Here is a 21,674-nt window from a genome sequence, read left to right on the forward strand (position 1 = left end):
TTAACAAATCCACATATGGAACAGTTTGACCAAAGCTTGACCAAAGCTGCAGCAACAGAAGATCCTGAAGCCACCTGTTCGGTTACTCCTAGCGGTAATGAAGCGTGAACAGCGTGGAAGGCGCCTGAGGAGCAATTCCAGAACAGCAGCTTTCCCCATGGACTCTAGCAGCCCACGGTGCAGCAGCAGGTGACCACGGCAGCTCACGCTCACTGTCAGATCCTGGCTGACAGAGCACTGAAGGGGGAAACCACAGAGAAACATGGCATCAGGGTCACACTCAGGGGGGTTAAAAATCCCGTAGCACTATTTCTAGCTTTTCTATTTGTTCTAAATTGTCTTTTCTGCAGAAAGGAGACCTACCTCTCCTGACACAAAATACAAAACTTGGTGAAAACCAATGAAAATTAATGCTCTGTTTTTTTAGCAGTGATATTTCCTTATTCCGCAAAACATGTATTACCCTTTACTGATGACCGAATTTAAGTGCAGCCATTCATTATAAGGAAATTATCCTCTCTACCCCTTTGCTACTTCACAATTGAACCCACTTAAAGATAGTTCTTCATTAAACACCATTTATCCATCATTTTTACTTTTAATGACTTCCTATTTTTGAGAGAATGAAGAATAACACACCAGGCTCAGCGTTCCCACGTGGGATATCCATTCCCTTGGTTCCGGGCACCAGTTTAGGTACAATTCAAAGGATCAGAAACTGGTACTCAGGCACCCTGAAGAGCCAAGGGAGAGGGCAAGCACCGGCTCACAGTCACGATGGGAAAAAGTCCTTTCTCTCCACTCCCTGGGGGTGTCCAGAGAAAAAGTTTTATTTGCATCCAGCCAAGGAAATCCTCTGCTCAAAGGGATTCCCTTACACTAGTAAGTTACTACAGTGCCTATCACGCTCCTTTTCAGTTCTCCCAGCTGCAGACAGAGCAAACCTATGCAAAATGTATAGTTCCCAGTATAGTTGCTCAGGCAGAAAACCTTCACCTGTTCCCATAAATCTTTCAGCAATCCATTTTGTTAAAGGGGGAAATTATATCATCCTAAGTTAAACTGATACCATGAGAAACACATCATTAATCTGATTTTTTTTCCCCCCACAATTTCTGCTAGTCAGAACTCAAAAAACAAACTGCGTTAAGGTAGAACTAAATTATGGTAAAACATGAGCCAACCTGGGACCTGTTTACAGCCATTGGTGTAGCTATAGTGGCAGAAAACATCGCTGGCTGGCAGCAAAGCTGTTACTTGCTCACAGGGAAAGAAAAAGCACCTCTAGCCCAAACTACTCGAGGCTTCCTGATTTTAAGAAACCCCTTCAATTGCAGCAGAGATTAAAATGATGAGACTGCCTCTCTAATTGATGCTGCACCCTAAAGAGATGTGAGTCCATAAATTCAAGACTCCCTCAGCTCTTCCTAGCCAGTTCCCAGGATGCTACACCTCCTCGCAGCAGGGATGCGGCACAGGTAGAACACAGGCTGGTGACGATGCTTCTCTTAGCAAGCAGCAACTAGAGATTCCCTTGGCCATCTTCACCCATCTAAAGTGTGCCTGGTACTGGTTCCAGTCCTGAAGTGAGTGACCAGCTGCAGTCAGACAAGTAGCTTTCATGGACCAGGCCCTAGAAAGGCATCATTCAAGTGAAAGCAAATTACGTTAATGAAACCAGGGTCACGCTCTGGCCCTATAAGAAGTATGCCAGTCTCTTCCCACCTGGCCCCTGTCCACAAATGTTTGTTTCCCATTTGCATTTGATTTATGTGGGACGTCCAGTTGTCTTGTTACCACGTGTATGTTGCCAGATTAATTACTAGTGGGGCAAATGCAGCTGAAACATAGAGGAGCAGGGTGGAGAGAAGGACAGAGTGAACACGTAAGGTGGAGAAAGGAGGTGGGGAGAAGTCCCTTTCAGAGCCAGAGGTTTCCAGAAGGAGGCACAGAGGGGAGACAGAGGAGACAGAGCTGGCTGGAGGAAGCCTTTAATGCCCATTTGGAAATGAGCAGAGATTTTAACAGCTGGCTCCAGGGGATGCAACCAGCTTTAATGTTAACTCAGATATTAACCTACCATTTCAGCTGAGCTCATTCTTCTCTAGCTTGTTGTACTGGAAACATCTGCAGGTATCTTTTCAGAATTAACTTGCATACAGTTATGTAAAGAAACCCAACCCCAAACCAATCACTTCCCCACAATTAAGTCACAAGTGCAATTTGAGGCTTTCCACGTGCAGCCGCAACCCCTCCACGCCCCACACATGCCTTTACGGTACCTGCCAGCTGCCCCTGGACGTGCCGAGCTCCTGCTCTGCTCAGGCTGGGGTCACCAGGGGCTTTACGCCTTGGAAAACTGAACCTCAGGGAGCTGTGCTGGCAACCTGAGGAGAGGCTAAATCTGCTTTTATGGTATTACACAATGTTGTGACCACCGGATGAGAAGCGCTGGGCCCATGCAAATTCACTTTGCAGACTTGTTTTAAATTTTTTACTGGGGTAACTCTGTACTGGAAGACTTCACGCCAGATCAGCTGCTAACCTTGTCTGGCTCACCGTCAGCCGTCCTCCCACAGCAGGCATAAAGCTAATCTGAAAATATAAAGCTGCATAAACTTTGCATCATTCATCCTGGCTAATTTGACAGAAGTGTGATTGCGCTGTGCCTCTTGATTCCAATCAAATTTATATTACCAGGTGATTACCTGCATGGTAAACAGCCCCTTATTAATGATCACGACACCTGTGAAAACGTACCTCTGCCGTGCCCCAGTGTCGCCCTGCGTCCATTCTCTTCAAAACCTAAGAAATTGCCTGGAGCCTAGTCACATTTTATGCCAAAAAACAAAACACACACGCCCAACAAATAAAGTTTACAGCATGGCAATGCCTGTTTTTGTGCCGCCTAAAGCACGAATTGATCAGATAGGGAATTTCCCTTTAACTTCCAATAACCGAGCAGCTTTTAGAGGACAGTGCTGGTGGTTCTCAGCGCAGTCACTGCATTGCTGTGACTTCTCCAAGAAAGGCCCTTTCTCTGCCTCTACCCGACATTCCGCTTTTCCCTCTGTGCTGCTTCCTCAGCGTACCTTCATTTTCCTCTGTTTTGCTACGTCTATCACATTTGTGCTTCTAAAGCCAGCCTCCCCCTTTCCCATTTGCATGCACAAGAGTGTCTCCAGACTGGTTTGTACTAATAGGTTTTCCCTCAAAATTAAACTATTTGAATTTAGAAGGTTTAGCAGCACCTGTCTAGATAGGTACCAGCAGAGGATCCGGGTGATTGCAAACGCTCATTTCCCTGAAATAAACCACATCTCACTGTGTGACTGGAATGTCTGGATTCAAAACCTTTATTCCACCTTGTTGCCTTCCCTGTCTCTTGCTTCTCACTTTGTGGGTGCAAGTGCTCAACACGCTCAAGTAGTTGCTTGTTTTGAGATAAGTCTGTGCTTATCTGTGGCTTGGCCTTTTCTCGCTGGTGTTATTTGCTGTTTCCCACTGAAATCTCTAATTCCCAGCTTTCTCTCAGCTGTTTATGTGATGCAGCAAAGGAGGAGAAATCCCTCCAGCCCCCTTTGCCCTCCACACACACTCCAGTCTGATCGCTGAGGGCTGTAGTGATGTGTTATTTACATCTCCGTTCCTCCAGCAGAACATTTTAAAAGGATGCAGCTTGGACCCCCCTCTTTAAATTATCTCCATCTTCCCCAGCCAAGGTTAGCACCAAAACTTTGCATGAGAGCAAAATTGTCACTTCAGGCCGTCCTTTCACCCCTGGGCATCCCTACTGGGAGGCAGCTTTTCCCAAGGCTCCTCCCCAGTACGCAACCCAAGTGACGCTCATTCTCCCTCGCCCCGCAGAGGTCTGCGGGCACATCGTCCCCTCCTGGACCCAAGGGCAGAGACAGCCCCTGTGTCACCTCCCAGCCAGAACAGTGTGTAAAACCAAGGTCCCTGCAGACCCTGCAGCACGAACCAGAGTGTTAGGACAGCACTGGAGGGGGTCATTCCCAAACCCCAGAGCCCCTCAATTTCGGCTTTCCTTCTTTCATTTCACAGGGCACTCTTAGCTATGGGAGCGGAGGAATAGAGTAGCCAGCGCGCTCCAGCCCTACAGAGCCAACAGGCCCTATTGTAACAGGTTCTTTTTATCGATTTCCAAAATATTTTCATTTAAGAGGGTCATAAGCAGTAAAAGAAAAAAAATAAGGCAGGTGTATAAATAATATACAATAATACAAGCAATAATTGGAAATGGGCTGGTTTTTGTAAACATTCCCATAGCAATGGGAAAAACTCAGGTAAATCAGTCAGGTCTGTAAATGGAAAAGTTTTGCTGTATTTTGGTGAGTCAGTAAGGCAAAAAGAAAAGGCCCGGAGTCTTCAACGTTAGCAGAAAATATAATCCAAAAAAAGTAATTTGTACAGATAAATGGGTTGGAAACATTGTTTTCCAGGGATGAGTCCTGTACCAACACCATGGGTTTCCATACTGATATAAGAGAACAAAAAGAGCAAGGCAACATGAAAAAAACATGACTGATCATTTGCAAGTCCAGGCATATACCTAAAGATAGTGAAGAGGAAATGAATAAATAACTAAGCTTTTAATAAGCGCATCAGTGCAGGAGAGACCTGGCAGGGCCTAACACAGAGAGGAGCCGCTGTGAGACAGCCTGGCTTCTGCACCAGAACCAAAAAATCCAGCAACGCCTTGAAACGAAACCTTGCATCCACCAGCAAGACCAAAACCAGGCTCTAACTGCCTGAAAGGAAGGAGCAAGCAGGGGAAAAAAAAAGAGATAGAAAAGAACATAAACAGCGGTGTATCACAGTGACGAGAGACAGAAAAGAATCTGGAGGAGCTTCTTCAAAGGGCACAAATCCCCTTTCTCTTCCAGCTCATATTATACACAGATAACTTGAATAGCCTTCACAACAGGAAAAGCACGTTTCTGACTGGAGACAACACGCATTCCCTGAGTCTTCAACCCCACAGAACATACCTGCTCCGTGAAGCCTCATGTGCGCCATCACACAGGCAGAGAAACCTTTCCTTGCTGTCCAGGCAGCGAACGTACGTGGCGGGGAAATCCTGGATCCACTGAGGTCGGAAAGAAAGCGCACGTTGACTCGGGTCGCTTAGGATTCACCAGGACTTTAGATACTCTAAATTCACCAGGACTTTAGGTACTCCGAATGCTTCAGTGCACCAGGGCAAATCCTCGCTGTCCCCTTGCCCAGCTCATCTGCGGCAGCTTGTCTGTGAACTGCCATGGCCTGAGAGGTGAAAGGTAGGAGAGAGGTTGGATTAAAAAAAAAAAACAAAAAACAACCAGGAGCTTTCTACATGAGTCTCTGCCAAATAAAAGTGTTACCTGTGAAAACACTAAAGAAATGAAACAAATAAATTTTGCAATTACTATCCAATAGTAATGGTAATCCAACACGACAGGAGGTCTGAAAGCTAAATGTCAATATATGGAGTCTGCCAGTAAATATTATTGAAAATAACACTAGTCAAGTTACTCAACTTTTCAATAAGCCAGCGTGCAAGATACGCTCGTCTCGCACAAATTGTCATGCCGTTTTCCAGACACACCGAAGAGCATCTCCGGCCCAGTGTGGCTGTTGGTATGCAGGACGTGCTGTTGACATCAGGAAAGCAATCCCAGAGTGATTGGTATGTCTCCTAATACAACGCCATGTAGCTATTCAGCTCCTGGAATTCAGTTTTATGCGATTCAATCAGCTCTAACAAGAAGAAATAGTAACACATTAAGCAAAGTTCTGAGAGACCAACAAATCAAAACGCTGTTTCGCTGCAGCCACCGTCAGCCCAGCTGCGGCACGTTCCTTATTGGCCCTGTTTTTCTGTCCTCATACAGAAAAATTATTGTTGAACGCTAGGGATTAACCATGCTTGCTAATTCCCCAGCATCTAACATAACAAGATGCTTTGCAGTTCCATTGTGCTCTCCAATCCAGAATTTTAAGCATGTTTTAATAGAAGTTAACCTACCTTCACAGCACCCTAATACAGCGAGGCAAAACTATTTCCCTGCTTAATAACTAAATTGAGAGGAGAAATCCAGTGATTTACTCGCATCAGAAGGCACAGCTGCAAGCCCAACTCTAACTCTCTGTCCTGCGTACGTCCCACAAGACCATAGCAAGTGCTTCTGCTTGGTATGATATTCTCAGAAATGCTTGCAAGTGCCTCAAGGATCATTTTTAGGCTGGGTTACCCCATCAATTCATTAAAACGGTTTGAGCTGTCTGCTGCTCCAGGAACGGCTGACCCATCCATCAGGAGTGGACACAGGAACGTCCTTCACCACGCTGAAGAAACGCCACACACCTTAGTATTTCTGATTGCTTTACACCATTGAAATAAACGGCTTTTCTGCTGTAGAGAGCGCTGTGGCGTGCTTCATCAAAAATACTATTCAAGCCACGGCGCTAAACTGGTCAGATTCAGCTTTCATTTAGAGCAGCGTCAGGTGAGGGAGAATTCATCTCACTCGCGTGAATTCGCTCTGCTTTCAGAGACTCCCCCTCTGAGGAATCTGACCGAACAGGTCTGATTTTCTCTCAAGTACACTGGCTTCAGATATGTGCAATTACAGTGATGTCGCCAGCGTTAACTGTGATTTACGCTTGCCTGGGATCAAAGTTAGATGCAGCGCGCTTATAAGGAGAGAAGAGAAATTTAACAATAAAATACAAAGGGTCAGCTCTGCTCTTGCAAATCACGGGTCTCATAAATCCCCATTTATCAATGAAAAACATAGCCACTGTGCATTGGCAGGTGTTAACTAGAAGATTCACCAGGTTTTTTTTGATTCGCCATTATTTTACTGCCACTGCCTCAATGATTATCTCAGCCTCAGACAGTAAGTCTTCCTCAGCCTCTTGGCTAGTTCCCTGAAAGACATAATGAATTCTTATTTAATTTAGCAAATTTTAGCAACTTTAGCAAGTACTCTGGCATTCCAATCTATAATAGAACGGCCTTCTGAAATGAACACAGGCCTCTCATGATCACTGGGGTTTGATGTTTACAGAAAATTAGAGCTTAGGTAGTAAACTGATACTAGCTACATATTCTCGCGCAGCAATCATCTCTTAAATAATTCCCTCCATTTCTGGAGTGCTTAAGACTCTGCATCATGCAAAACCCCGCAGTTCAGCAAGAGGAGAGGTGATGGGGGAGCAGAGGAGATTACAGAGGGCGTCTTTGCTGTGGGTTGATCCCATAGCTACAGGAAGCCCAGCAGCTGCAGGGAAATAGCAGTAGTGATCAGCCAGACCCAGGCTATCTGCGAATCCACCCTGGACATGGGTCAACCCCCTTGATCAGAGCAGAGAGAAAGGAGGGGGGTTTTAACTCCTTCACAAGGCTGGAAGATGCTCCTGAACGATCTTACCATGGACGAGACAGGTACGGCAGCGGTACAGTCGTGCCGCGCAGGGTGCTGGAGGTGCCAAGCCCAACTGCGGGGAGCTGCTCTGCAGCGAGCGGTCAACCCCTTCCTCCACAGAAGCGTGGCGACGGCCGCCAGGCGTGCTCCGGTGGAAGTGGAGAGGTGCAGGGTAGAGCTGTGTCCCCTTACAGCAGAGATGGTGAGCAACAGATCTGTATCTCACCAGGCCATGACGGAGATCACCAGTGTGGCTCTGGCCCTAACGCCCAACACAAAGCTCACCTCAAAGTCCTGCAGTGGTTGGGAGACAGCAGGGTCTTGGTGAGCTTCCAATCTTCTACAGGCTGAGCGACTCCTTTTTCCTTCCTCTCAGCTTCTGGGTGATCCAGGCTGGAAATGACAAACCAAGAACACTAAGAAGCTGCAAAGGTACCTGCAGCTTTATGGTGAGCACAAGTTCCAGGGAAGTCAACAGGACCAAGCCCTGATTCATGAAGCCCTAAATTTGTATAAATTTGGATTTTTTTCATGTGAAAAGGGTTTAGATGTTTTTTTCTTTACAAGTTAAAGGATACGCACTGATGCTGCTGTTGATTTAGGTGGGGAAAGGATTAAATCAGTGCAGATCACTCAGTCTGAAGACATAGTTGTGCTATTACTGTAATTAGCAGCAGCATTGTAGAGGAACTGATAACAGCCAGCCAACATAAACCACTGTCAGCTGAAAACTGGCCTTAGCAATTTGGGGTTTGGAACTGAAACCTTTTACCTCTGGGAGAAAAAGAGAATAAATGGCATTTTGGTGGTGTCATGTGTTTTTGCTCTCTACTTAGAAAAGTCACAGCCAGCATCCTAAAAAACTAATTTTACCAGCACTTAGCCTTTAATATACGCCAGCAGTAGTTGATACTTTAAAAGAGGGAAAACTTTTTAAAAGGCAATAATGCGTGAAGGGAGATGCATGCAAGGAAAGACGATCTTAAACAATACTAAAAATAAATGTAGCTTAAAAAGATCCCTTAAAAACAGCTGTTGACGTTAGAGATTTAATTAAAACATAATTAGTTGTTTGTTTCAAATTCTCCTTTGAAATGAACAAGCATATTACAGCCTTCATCTACAATGAATTGCCTTTTACACTCATACCTTGCTTTTGCCTGTAAAAAAGGCAAGTTTTTACAGGAAGTGTTGTAAAGATAGGATAGTTCTACCTAAAATTTTACAGTCAAAGAAAACATAAAGTGATTTTTTTTTAACCTACCAGTACAAAGCCATAATCATTGTGCTCGCAATGTTCATGAGACACCTCACAAGTGTTCTTAAATGCACAAAATAGAAGAAAAAACAGAGATAAATGGATGAGGGACGGTGCTCGCAATAAATTAGGATTCTGAAATAGGTCACTAAAGACTAAATCAATCTGACGCCTTAATTGTCATTTACCTGAAAGAGAAACGCACCATAAACGGCTCACCCTGCATGGATTTGTACAGGCAACATGCAACCAATAGCTTTCCCTGGGGCTAACGCTTTATGGAAGCGCCATTGACCTGGTTTTCTATGGAAACTACACGGATGTTTTCAATTCCAGCGTGGAACTGCAGCCTCGGTCATAGCCATCAAACTCCGCATTAGACATTCATGCAGCATTAGGCGTCCCGTAGTTGCCAAGGGCCACACAATGAGACATTGTCTGACCCAAAAGTCACATAATTAGGCTGATGGGAACAACACCAGTGGATGGTGCATTGAGCATATCCTAATTTTGGATAGGCCATTCTTTGGCTGTCTGACTACCAGTTAGCTGGGAAGAAGCGAAGCCTGCTATTATCGACAGACAACTTCGCTGCTAAGCCGGAGTGACGATGAAAGGGCCGTTTGGCTTCAAAATCACCACTGGGGAAAGGAAGGGCAGCCACATAGCAGAGGCACACTCAGAGACAAACAGGAGACCCTACTTTTAATTACTTCTAATTTTTGCAGGGTGGGTGACCCTACCTTCGGGAAGCCATCTCTTTATCTGGAGTTGCGGCGTTCTGCTGCGCCAGCTCGGTAGTGGCCCCGCGTCCATTATAACATCTCATACCAAAGGGCTTTAGAGGCAGCACTCGGCAGGACGAACGCAGAGCAGAGAAGTGTGAAATTCCTCTCATTAGCAGCGCTGCACGTTTGTGCATAGACTCTCTCCTTAAAAGACTGACCTCCTGCCCAGCCAAGAGAGAGCTTTCCAAGAACCATGTGACTCCAAACATTGAGGACGTTTTCTGCCAGAGTGGGTTTTTAATTCAAATTACTCATAGAAAGTTACATTTTTGTGGCCTGAAAACATCTTCAACTGCGTCAAACACGAAGCAGTTTCACAATTGCATGTGATGGGCTTTTTAAAGAAATGACATAAGGAGAAAGAAATATGAATGTTTGCGAAGCTTTAAACCTCCCACCTGCCCTTGTGCAACAGTTGCAAGTGATTCCAAAACATGTCTTGTGACTTACATTTTCAACAACAGAAAGGGTATCGTGTCATTTAGGAATGTGATCGGTCTCTGGAAAGCGATACAGAGAGCAAGTACATTCACCTTACTGCCAACTGTGTATTCTACATGAAGAAAAATTAGGTATACATTTCAGAATATTTAATTACAGCGAGGCTCAGACGAACTCCTCTGTTTCCAGCTATTCTTGCCATTTTAAAACACGTGGTCTAAGACCTGCCCAGCTGTAGCCATATCATTATGCAAACAGCATCCCAGCCACGAGTAGTAAGAATAGATCTTATTATCCGTATAAATTACGAACAATTTCACAACATCAATTCCCTTCCGATGCTTCGTGATGTAAAACATCACTCCTCCCATCCTCCTTCCTGCAGGAAAAGCTCTGTTCAGTAATGCCCAGCCACACACCCGGGGATTACTAGATCGGTGTTGTACGCTTCTTTATAACGCTAATGTTTTCATCTCCATTAAAAAAGGGCGTCCCATTTTAAAGTGTTAGTGACGTTACACCAGCGGAGGCACGAAAGCTGCTAGGCCAAAGTTGCCTTTCCACCTCCTCGACAAAGCCCACCAGTATGACACTGGGATCACGTATTTCTCCTTAGTCAACCCCCCCACACCTGTACGTGCCACGGGGCGAAGGGAGAGTCTTACGCTCACTGCACAAGGTTGTTTAAATAACATGTAAAAACAGAAATCTGAAAAAAAAAACCAAAACAAACAAACAACAAAACCAAACCCACAGATTTCAAATATAATCCAGTTCTGTGTTTGTTTGCTCTAGACCAATACTATTACCCCATGCTGGCTACTGTGAACTGATTAATTAGGAAGTATCAGTAATAATATTTTGTACTTACATCAGGACTTCCACCTCAGGATACTTCAATAATGTCAATTAATTAATCTTCACAATACTGCCTGTAAGTAAGTGTCATTAGTTCATTCATAGATGGAAATCCTGAAGCATATAAAAGGTGAAATTAATTAGCCGAGATGATACAATGACTCAGTAGCGGAACTAAAGATCCTGAAAAACACTCCTTTTTTCTAACTCTTAAAGGGGCACGATTCACTTGCCCTTTGCAGTTAAATCGTGGAAATAATTTCCAAATGTGTAACAGAAACTTTCGTGACTCTATCAAAACCCCTATTTACAGGTCACGCTCTCATTGAAATTTTCTTTTGATTGAAATAGCTTCTGCTGTTTGGTACACCCATCAAAACAGAAAGAACATCAAAATCAAATAAAACCTGCCACTAGATCTATAATGAACTGGAGCATCACTACTGTTTTCTCAGGTCTAAATTAAGGCTCTTTTGCAGAGGGTAAAAGTGAATAAAACATAAAGACAAAGGACAAAACAGGAGGCGACAGACTATTCACGCATTCACGCGGTCACATTTACAAGGCGATTGCCATCCATACTAATGTGAAGTGGGCCACACAATGCGGCCAGGTATGAAAGGGAGAAGAGCCCTTATACATAAGAGGCAAAAGCACTTTACTGTATTTTATCTCCATCGCGAGTGGAAGCCAGTAACGAGGAACATCAAAAAATCTCTTTTTGTTCTCCATTTAAAACTAACAAGGCACGGTGCAATCTTATCAAAGGCTATAAATTTCTCCAGACAGCTAATCAATCACGTTGGTAGTGTAAAGGTACAAGATGCATTTAGTATGAATGTATTTAACTGACTGATTTTCTTCCCCAATAATCTTCTTACCAGCGGAGAGATATAAGTTGTTACAAAAGACAGGGCAAAAACTTCCCTACCAAAAAAAACCCCAACAAACCCACATTAGGGAGAAATATTACCTGTGTGCCTTGGGTAAGGCACAAACTTTATTTGCCAGAGTTCGATTTTATGGGGAGAATTAAATCCTGATCGAGGGGAACTTCTGTTACTGGTTTCATGGAGCCCCAAACTGGTAAAAATGCCACCTGGGACAGACACAGGTGGTTTTTGTAGCCAAGGCCCCGCCTGATACTCCTTGAGGCCACAAATTCAACATCACTCAATAGGGGCTATTTTCCAAAACTGCAGAGGTCTTAAAAGATCAGGGCTCCATGGTACTCACAATACTGTACAGGCGCCTGTTTGTACCTGGGTCACCGTCAGAGTTGCACACGATATACGTGTACAGATAACATTAAAGAATAAGCCATATACCAAATGCTTAAATGGTTTTGATACAGCTTTATCACTGTATAAGCACATCACGACACAACCTAATTCACTAAAACTAAGCCAGAATAAGCTTTTTGCTTTTTAATCGAAGTTAGAAATCAGATGAGATGTAATTATTTTACATATCCAACTGTGGAAGCCTCATTAAAATCTTTAATATTGAGTAATAAAACTACAATAAAACTTTTTCTGCTATTAGAGTGGGTTTCTGTTAACATTAATGCACTGAAAAATTAAAGACTTTCTAATCCGTGTTTTTCTGGAGGATTTCTAGCAGGCACCAGTGTACACAAGTATATATTGAATATATGGTCACACATATATATGTGTATATGTATTTTTTCTGAGAAGAAAGCAAGAGAACACAGTAGTTACGGGTGTCTTCCCACATCACTCGCCATTGGATAGAGCAATTCTCCACCTGCAAACTCGGGCCCTTTGGCATTTGCCAGGCAGACTATCATCAAAAGGGAAATCAGAAATTCAAATGATTCTACAGATTGAAGCATCCCTTAACTACCTTGGATTTAAAATAGTCTTTGTTCTCTAATTAAATCATCTCTACTAGAGAGACAACAGGTACAGGAAACACAAATAAGCAGAGGCAGGGTGAATAATTACTTTTTGCTATTTCTAGATCAATTAAACGCAATACTCACCAGCCTGCTCCTCCAGCGGCAGAATTCCCATTCACTTCAGTGACAGCAAAGCATCATTTCAATTTCCAAAATGGCAAGATGAGGAGAAGGGAGAAAAAGAGATGGGTGAGGGGGTTGGCAGAGAAGAGTGAGAAACATCAAACAAAAAGCAATCTAATTTAAATAACCTTACTGTACTAGAGTCTTACTACTAAATTTAAACTTCGCTCTCATTTCAATCGATTTGCAGAAAAAAAAAATATGTAAAGAGTAAATTTAGATTAAATTGCTCATTATAATTTATTTGGCAACAAAATAATATAGCGGAAAGACCTTTCTTCCTGTAAAGGGCTCTGGCTTTGATGTCTGATTGTTATGCAAATTCCGTGGAGTACAAGATATGGACAGAGGAATAATTAAGCTCAGGACTTTGTGTATAATAATTCCTACAAATGTAAATGTATCCTTTTTTGAGATAATTATGTGGAATACGCACCGGGAACCCTACCCGTACATTAGCAAAGCCAGGAGAGCATCCCGAAGGTGCAGGTCCCGGCCGATCCCCCCATCCCGGGAGCATCCACCCCCCAGCAGCTCCCGAGGCTGTGGAGAACCATCTCCTGGTGGAGACCCCGCATACAGTTTTCAGCCCCAACACACAAACATTTGAAAAACAAAGTCATCTTTGTTCTGGAAGATAAACATTGACCATATACATCTATATATTTCAAAGCACTCAATTAGACACTGAACTTTGCCCCTTTCTCAGGCTTTGAAATATTCCTGCACCAAACACAGGCCTTTATTCTCCTTTCCCGCAGGCATCCCTCTCCCGCACGCCATATGGCCCCAGACCCCGGGACAAATTCCGCGCTGATTTATGGTCTCTGCAGTCCGAGGGGCTGACCCACGGCATAAATCCGGGGGGCAGCCAGTGCACATGTGTAGCCTGCACGTTCCTCTCCACGCCATCGGCTGCTCCCGCGCGCTCGTCTCCACCAGCCAAAGACAAGGGGTTTGACACCCCACCGCCGGCAGCAGATTTGGGTTCGGGGCACATCACTGCAAGCCAGCAAGGAAGGAGACGTCACGCAATGGACACCGCACGTGCCGGTATACCTCTGAAACGGAGGGTGGCCGGAAGGACGGAGCGGTGGAAGTGCCTGGGGTGGATGCTGCTGACCCCACTGGCGTGCCGGGCAGCACAGGGCCACCACCAGCAGGGACGCACGTTTGGAAGAGAGGGCAAAAGGCACTCGCTGCATCATCGGACACCAAAGCAAAAGTAATCCAGACCGGTCATGCTGCGGGTGAAATAATTCCCAGAGGAATGACCACAACCAGGTTTTTAAGGCACCACAGCCCATCTTCAAAACATCTCCAAACGATACACAGGTGGAGCGTGCACAGGGGGTGAAAAACAGCGCACAGGGGCCAAAAAGGCATCCAGGGCCACAGAGAGAGAGGGGATTGCCTTTGTTTCGGTCACAGTTTGGTGAAGAAAATACCAAGATAAGTCCACGGACGACGAGGCTGGTTACATTTAACGAGGGACTCGGCGGCCGAGCCCCACCACACCGCCCGGGCCAGGGCGTTTGCCGAGCTGCTGCAGGAGTGCCGGTCGATACAGGGAGCAGGGCGGCTCGGTCTGCCATCCCACTGCCATTGACAGCGTGGAGCCACACAGCATTGTACGTTAAGCGGGGGAAATAAAGGAGGAGAATTTTGTTTTCACTTTTTGTCCATCCTATTTACCTTTCGGTTTCACTAAGCTTGGAAAATTAAGCAAAGGGATCATATTCACTTTTTTATTTATAGCCATTTTCACAACTCTTCCCAGACACCAGCACGGGATGTTTACACTGAAACAAGAAATTGATTGACGCATTTTGAGTACATTTCCTAAACACCCATCATTAAGAAAATATACACATGGACTTAAACTTCCTGATCCCTTCAAAGTAACCAATTTTGCCAAGGTTTTTTTTTCAATGCCTGTACCACTTCTGTATATAAGCACATCTTCTCTGCCACTCTCTGGATTCGTGTGGCTTTTTTTTTCTCTCCACCATTCAAAACGACAAGCTTCCTGAGACAAATGCAACACTCAGTAAGGGATTTTAACTCTATAAATCAGATGATACCACAATCACAGTTCAATGAAAGAAGCAAAAATCAAATCAAATCAAACAAAGACATCCCATCATCCCCTGCCGCATCCTCCCTCCTCCCCCTTCCCACCCAACCAGCAGCTCTGGAGCCCATAAAGGAGAGCAGAGCAGAGAGCTCTGGCACACACCGCTAAGCGCAAAGTCAAACATATGAAATATGCTACACAGTTTGGGCTCGTTTCATTGTTTTCACTCGCCCACTGAAAAGTGCACCGGCGCACTCAAAAAGAAACACTTAAAAGTGATCTGCAGCTGCCTTCCGAAATCTGCTCCAACACGCTTTAGCCAGCAAGTTCACTCAAACGCGGCGACTACAACCAGCAGCAAAAATATCGCAGGTTTTGCCCGGTGGGTTCGCAGGCTCCTTAGTCAGAAAGCGCCTGCACTTCCTTCACCCCAACACCACTGCGGGCACCATCAAAAGCAAACAAACTTTACACGGCAATAAATTTTTTATTCAAATAAGCTTGTCAACACCAATTACCCGAACCACAACTGCCAAATACCAAGCAGCGCTTTCAAGAACTCGGGAAGGATACTGAAGCCCTTGTTCCACGCTAGAGAACTGGGACTTTGGGATGCGGTTCCGAGGGCCCTGGGCATGGCAGAGCCAGCACCCGCAGGATGAGACGGAAGGAGCCTCCCCTGCGATCTGCTCCTAGATCAGAACGCTGAGCGGGCTGTCAGCCGTGCCTCACATATGCTTTATTTGCTAAAAGTAGCAATTCATACGAAACCAAGTATTTTTCAGGACTAAAAATTCTGAAAAATAATTACTATTTTTAGACATGGAATAACCCCAGCAATATGCCACATATTAAAAAAAAAACCCAAATGATTTCTTTTTTTTTTTCCTTAAAAACATGTTATAAAGTATGAGCGCTGGCAGGATTATTCTGGAAGCCTTCACAAGCTAAAGAGTTCCAGCAACATTAACATGACACAGTTTAAACTCCCAACATGTTCCAGCGCTACAAGCGGGTAACAAAAAAATCCAGCAGAAACTCTCAGCACATCAAATCAAATCACCACACGGAGTACTTTTGGGGTTTTTTTTCTGTAATATTTTATTTTATTTATATAGAAATACTTAAAAAAACATGAAGTAGCACCATTACTTAAGTTTTACTTTTATTATGTAGAACTTTAAATGTCAGAAAAATAAAACTCTTGATACAATTTCAAATCTTGTCTCAGCAAATATAATATTAGTATTTGACCATGAGGTTAAAGGCCCTTTATCATAAAATAAAATATACTTTGTTTTTTAAACTTTGCTCAGTAAAGTACATTTAAGCTCAAGTAACGTCACCTACATATACATAAACAAGTGGTAAACAAATGTATTAAAATAGAAATACTAAAACTATAGTGGTGCAACAGAATTTTTGTAATTTCCACTGAATTCTATTTATACAAATGTTAGAAAGCTTCAACAGTTCCTTTTGACATATGTTTATACATTTCCATTTTTGTAATAATATAGAATAAAATATGCTTTATATCACTGAATAGAAAATATGCTGGGTGAAGCAGATTTAAAAGATTTTTTTCTGAACCTATAAAATCTCCATCCCAACAGAATACTGTTCAAAGCATTACACATTTTATGGTTTGTAATTCCGTTCACAATTGTGTGATATTAAAATAATACAGTGTTCTTTGCCATAAGGCCATACTAAAATAAAAAAGATTTAACCCAGCTACAAAAAGTTCACTGAACTTAAATTAAAATACTTGTAAACATCTTTGCAATATGAAATATAATTTTTCAAGTCAAAAAAGAATAAAATACTTCAATCTGTATTAATGCAATTTATCTTTAAAACCTTTAAACGTTTTTAATATATATAAGAGATATGTTACAGTTTGTTTTTTTTTTTTTCTTTTTTAAACTTTGATAAAGCTGCAGTATCATGGTTTTTCACAGGAACTTCTTGCCCTTTCAAGAACATTCAGAAAAGTATCCACCCATAGATTTAATTATTTCATAATAAGCATCCTAGGAACTACCAGCACGTTTTACTAACAGTCCACACACCATTGTCATCATCATAAGCATCTTCTACTTTCAATATTTTTTTTTCCTATTTTTTTTCTTGTTTGTTTTTTTTTTTTTTTTAAAAAAAAGGGGGAGTTTTGGAAGCTTCGTAGTAAAGTACAGTGTAAAAACTAGCCTAGCACTAGAATGGAGTCGCCCGTTATTATGTATAGCATGCACCCGCTGTCACCACCACCACCACCACCACCACCACCACCACCCCCCCCAGCCCTCCCCCGGCCGCCCCGCGCTGCCAGCCCGCACCCCCCCGGCGGGCCCCGGCCCCGGTGGCCGCTCCCCGTCGCCGTCCCGGTCCCCGTGTGAGGGCCCTCAGGAAAAGATGCGGATGGCCTGGGTGACGGCGCTGTGGCAGACGGGGCACTGCGGCTCCGTCTTCTCGCAGATGCGGTTGGCGCACTCCATGCAGAAGAGGTTGTGGCCGCAGGGCACCAGCGCCGCGATCACCTCGCTCTCGAAGCACACCGAGCAGTCGCGGCTGCCCTTCCGCCGCAGCCCGGACGAGGAGCAGGAGGAGCTGGACGAGGAGCTGGAGGAGGAGGAGGAGGAGGAGGCCGACGAGTCGGAGGGCAGCCCCGGCAGGTGGGAGCCCAGCCCGTTGCCGTACAGCGGGTAGGAGGAGGCGGCCAGCAGCCGCCCGCCCGGGTCGCTGCGCACCCTCCGCGCCAGCGGGTGCTCGGGCCCGGCCGCGCTGCCGTGCAGGGGCGGGGAGAGCCGCGCCGGGGGCGGGGCGCCGCCGCCGCGCCGGGGGCCGCTCACCAGCAGCGCCAGGTTGGCATTGGCGGGCGCCGCGCCCGGGAAGGCGGCGGCAGCGGGCGAGGCGGCGGGCGAGGGGGGCGCGGCGGGGCCGCGCTCGAACTGCGGCCAGATGAGGGCGGCCCCGGGCGGCGGGGCGGGGGCCAGGTCGAAGCCGGGCGGCGAGTCGAAGGGCAGATCGGAGCAGCAGTCCGGGGAGGAGAGGACCTCGCCGCCGCCGCCCCCGCCGCCCCCGCCGTAGACGTAGCCGTTGGCGCTGTTGTTGTTGTTGTTGCCGTTGTGGGTGAAGCTCAGCGCCGGGCTCGGGGGGCTGTAGTCGGCCAGGCGGGCCCCGCCGCCCCCCCCGGTGCCGCCGCCGAAGTAGGAGTCGGTGGAGGCGCTGCCCAGCGAGCTGGAGCTGTCGTTGCGGTAGTTGCAGAAGGGCTTGCGGCCCGGGGTGGGCGTGATGCTGGGCGGCGTGGGCTTGCTCCACAGGCTGCCCGTGCCGTTCAGCTCGAAGCCCACGTCCGTGCCGTTGGCGTGGAAGTCGTTCTCGTCTGTCAGCTCGATGATGCCGCCGGTGCGCATGGCGATGTGCGCCTCGATCTCCTCCCGGGCCCGGTCCACGTTCTCGGGCATGCCCGTCACCTCGAAGACCGGCTCCTTGTCCCGGCTCGGGGTCACGATGTAGGTGTGTGTCTGCTGCTGGATGCGCTTGATGGTGGCCCCCTTGGGCCCCACGACCAAGCCCACCACACGATAAGGCACCCGCACCTGGATGGTGGTTTGGCCGGGCAGGTTCGGGGGGCCGGGAACGGTGCCATTCAGGGCTGTGTTCTTGTTCCGCGAGGCTCGGATCATGGAGAAGTGCTCGGCCGCCGAGATGATCTCCCTGCGGGCCATGGCCACATCTTCCTTTCTGCCAGTCACAACAAAGAGCGGCTCCTCCCCGCGAACCGGGGTCTTGATGTAGGTGTTGGTCTTTGCCCGCAGAGCTTTGATTTTACAACCTGGGAACGAGATGCGGGAGATGGAGGGCGATGGGGAGGGGGAGGAAGAGGAGGTGGTGATGGGGGGGAAGAACCGGTTACAACCCATTATTTGGGTGCAGCTAGGGAGGGGAAAAAAAAACACACCCACCCGAAACACGTTGCCCCCTACCCCAGGTGATCGCTGGCATCTCGTCCAGGAGCCCCAGTCACGGTGTAAAGTCACGTCAGCCCACATCCCTGGCACACACCCAACGGCATCGCAAGTGGCCACCGACACCTCTGCCATGCAAACTGCCCCAAAAACTACCAACGTGCAGTTCACGAGATCGGCAACACGAAAGGGAGCGTGCAGAAAAACTGCACGACCAGAAAAACATAAAATAAAATAAAATAAATAAAATAAAATAAAATGCAAGCAGCCCTAACAATTCAGCACACCCGCCAGTCCACATTCCTGCTCAGCACTTTCCTTTCGGAAAAATAAAATCAGTTCTTGAGAAGGTGAGGAGCAGCGGCTGTACCGAATAAGCCACATTCCCCACTGCGGATGCTTTATTCCAATCCCATTGTTCCACTTCCCCACTCCATTTCTCTTCCTTAAAAATAATCCACGATTTCTAACTTTAGGGGAGGCGGGGGGAAGCACCGAGGCTCCCATTTTTCTTCTCGTTTCCTCTTGCAAATCCAACTTTTGCAGCCGGAGGAAAGGAGCGATTTTTTATTATTTTCGCGATTCGCTTTTTTTTTTTTCTTTTTTTTTTTCTTCCTCCCCCCCCCCGACTCCCGGCGGCTGAAAGTGCATCTCGAAACTGATGCATAACGCTCCTCGGAACCATCACGTCTGCTGCACTTTCTTTGTCTGGGGGAAGCCGGCACTGGCCACCGCCGTACCGGCTGCAGTTTGCCTGGGAACGGCCAGTGTCGCATCTGAGCCGCCCGCCCGGCAGCGCGGCGGGGAGACCCGCTCCCCCCACGACCCCCTCGCAGGCAAGTCACCCACCTTGTCTCCCCACTATCTCGGCGACGTGCTCCGAGCTGGGCACCGGCACGCATTCCGTCATGTTCACGCTCTTTTTCCGAGGCTCGCTGTCGTAAATGGAGCCCGTCTCGTCGTTGTCCAGCCCCAGCAGGGAGAGCTGGTCCAGGGCGATCTGAAGGGCTCTTTGGTCATCCAGGGTCTCTCCCCCTCCGCCTCCGCCGCCGCCGCCGCCGCCGCCGCTCCCGTTCCTCTCCATGTCTGCAAAAAGCGAGCTGGGCATAGTCCCTGCGTGTGGTGCACCCTCCTCCTGCGCTCGGCTCAGTAGTAAAAGATCAGACACAAAGGAAAACCCAAGGCAGATGGCCAGCAGGAGAGCAGGGAAGGGAGGGTGGGCGACTGCTGGAGACCGGGGAGTTGTTGCCTTTTGCTTGTATATTTTGTATCTTTCTTTTTTTTTTTTTGCCTTTTTTTTTTTTCCTCCTCTCAGTGCAATCCGGTTTATAAGATGTTCTCAGGACCCCCCCCCCACGACTCCCCCCCCGAGCTTTTTTTTTTTCTCCTTTCTTTTTTTCTTTTTTTTTTTTTTTTTTTTTTTTTGGTCGGCTGGGGGTGGGGTGGGGGGGGTGGGAAGAGGATAGCGAGAGGAGCTCCGATGGCTTCCCCCCCTCGAGTTCCTCGCCGGCCACAATGCCAAGCGACGGCAGCGTTTCTTTAAGGAGCCCCTCCCAGGCTCCACTCCACTCACTCAGCGGTTTTTCCCCCCCCTCCTCTTTTTTTTTTTTTTTTTCCTCCCCCCCCGCCTTTTTCCCTCCTCTCCCCTCCTCTGTCTGAGGCGCTGCTGCAGCCAGACGGCTCCGGAGGGGCGGGCGGAGGGAGGGGAGGGAAGGGGGGGGCCGCGCCGGGCCCCGCAGCGTCAGCGCCGATCGCTGTCAGCCCCGCGCCGCCGCCGCCGCCATTGGCCGGACGCGGGGCGGAGGGGCCGGCGCTGACCGCCCCCCCGCTCCCCCCGCACCGCCCCGGCCCCGGCTCCGCTCTTTGTTGTCGCCTGCGGAACAATACCGGACCCCGCCGCTCCTGTGCCAGCCCCCGGCCCGGCGTGCGCCCATTGTCCGCCTCCCCCCCCACACCCCCCGGTTCCCTTCCGTTGCGCGCCGGTGGCCCGGTTTGGGCTTTTTTTTTGGGTGGCTGTTATTAATTTTTTTTTCCGGGGGTGTATGTGCCGAGGTGGGCGGCCACCGCCGTCCTTTGTGTGCCGCCTGCCTGGGAAGGAGCGGCACCGGAGAGACACCCCACCCCCCCGCACCCCGCCCACCGGGCGGCCATCGGAGCCGGGGGGGGAACGCCGCTGCCCGCCGGGCTCCGCGCCCCGGGGGAGCCGCCCCTCAGGGACCCCCGGCCGCCGCCCGCCCCGCGCATGCGCGGCCCTCCCCGCCCCTGCGCACTGCGCCCGGGCTGGCAGGACCCGCCGCGGCGCGGCCCGGCTCCCTCAGCGAGCGCGGGGGTGGTCTTCGCGCCCCTCGCACGGCCTCTCCGCAGCGCTGCCCCCCGCGGCGGGACGGAGCCGGCAGCCCTGTGGGCCCGCGGACGGTAACCGCCGCCAGCCGCGGTCTCCTGAGGAGCGGGCAAGCAGCGCCCGCGGGCCCCAGCCGAGAGGCCCCGGTGCGTCCCGGGCGCTGTGGAGGTGGCGGCAGTTCCTCAAGTGCCACCGTGTCTGTGGCCGGGCTGTGCCTTCCGCACCGGCCCACGGGGCATGGAGCGGGGTGACAGACACCTATCAGTCACCCAGTCTGTAGCCGGACTGCAAACACCGCACGCCCCGGCCTCCCTGGCCTCACAATGCCAATGTTTCTGCTCCATGAGAGTCCCGAGGGGAAGAACGCATCACGCATAACTGCTTTAACATAATTTCACCTACATCTTACATCCACGTTTGCTAAACCACTAGAAAATAAGTCACACCCGCTGCCTCTTTGGACCTC

The 21,674-nt window shown here is 48.0% G+C and overlaps 1 protein-coding gene across 1 annotated transcript; it reads right to left on the reverse strand.

Annotated features, from left to right (window-relative positions):
• Nucleotides 1-17,215: 17,215 nt before the first annotated feature.
• Nucleotides 17,216-20,265, reverse strand: MEX3B (mex-3 RNA binding family member B). The gene is made up of 2 exons (XM_054215623.1): nucleotides 19,717-20,265; nucleotides 17,216-18,734 (listed from the first exon to the last, which is right to left on the reverse strand). Exons 1-2 carry the CDS (start codon nucleotides 19,973-19,975, stop codon nucleotides 17,302-17,304), a joined length of 1,692 nt encoding a protein of 563 aa, XP_054071598.1. The 5' UTR covers nucleotides 19,976-20,265; the 3' UTR covers nucleotides 17,216-17,301.
• Between the last annotated feature and the right edge of the window lie 1,409 nt (nucleotides 20,266-21,674).

This window comes from Rissa tridactyla, chromosome 9 (genome assembly GCF_028500815.1).
Source record: "Rissa tridactyla isolate bRisTri1 chromosome 9, bRisTri1.patW.cur.20221130, whole genome shotgun sequence".
Classification (NCBI taxonomy): Eukaryota; Metazoa; Chordata; class Aves; order Charadriiformes; family Laridae; genus Rissa; species Rissa tridactyla.

Excerpts from the sequence above, each read along its gene's own strand:
- MEX3B (XM_054215623.1), bottom strand. The coding sequence starts at position 19,975 with ATGCCCAGCTCGCTTTTTGCAGACATGGAGAGGAACGGGAGCGGCGGC. Across the intron at positions 18,735-19,716 it reads CGAGATAGTGGGGAGACAAG|GTTGTAAAATCAAAGCTCTG; the intron begins GTGGGTGACTTG and ends TCTCGTTCCCAG.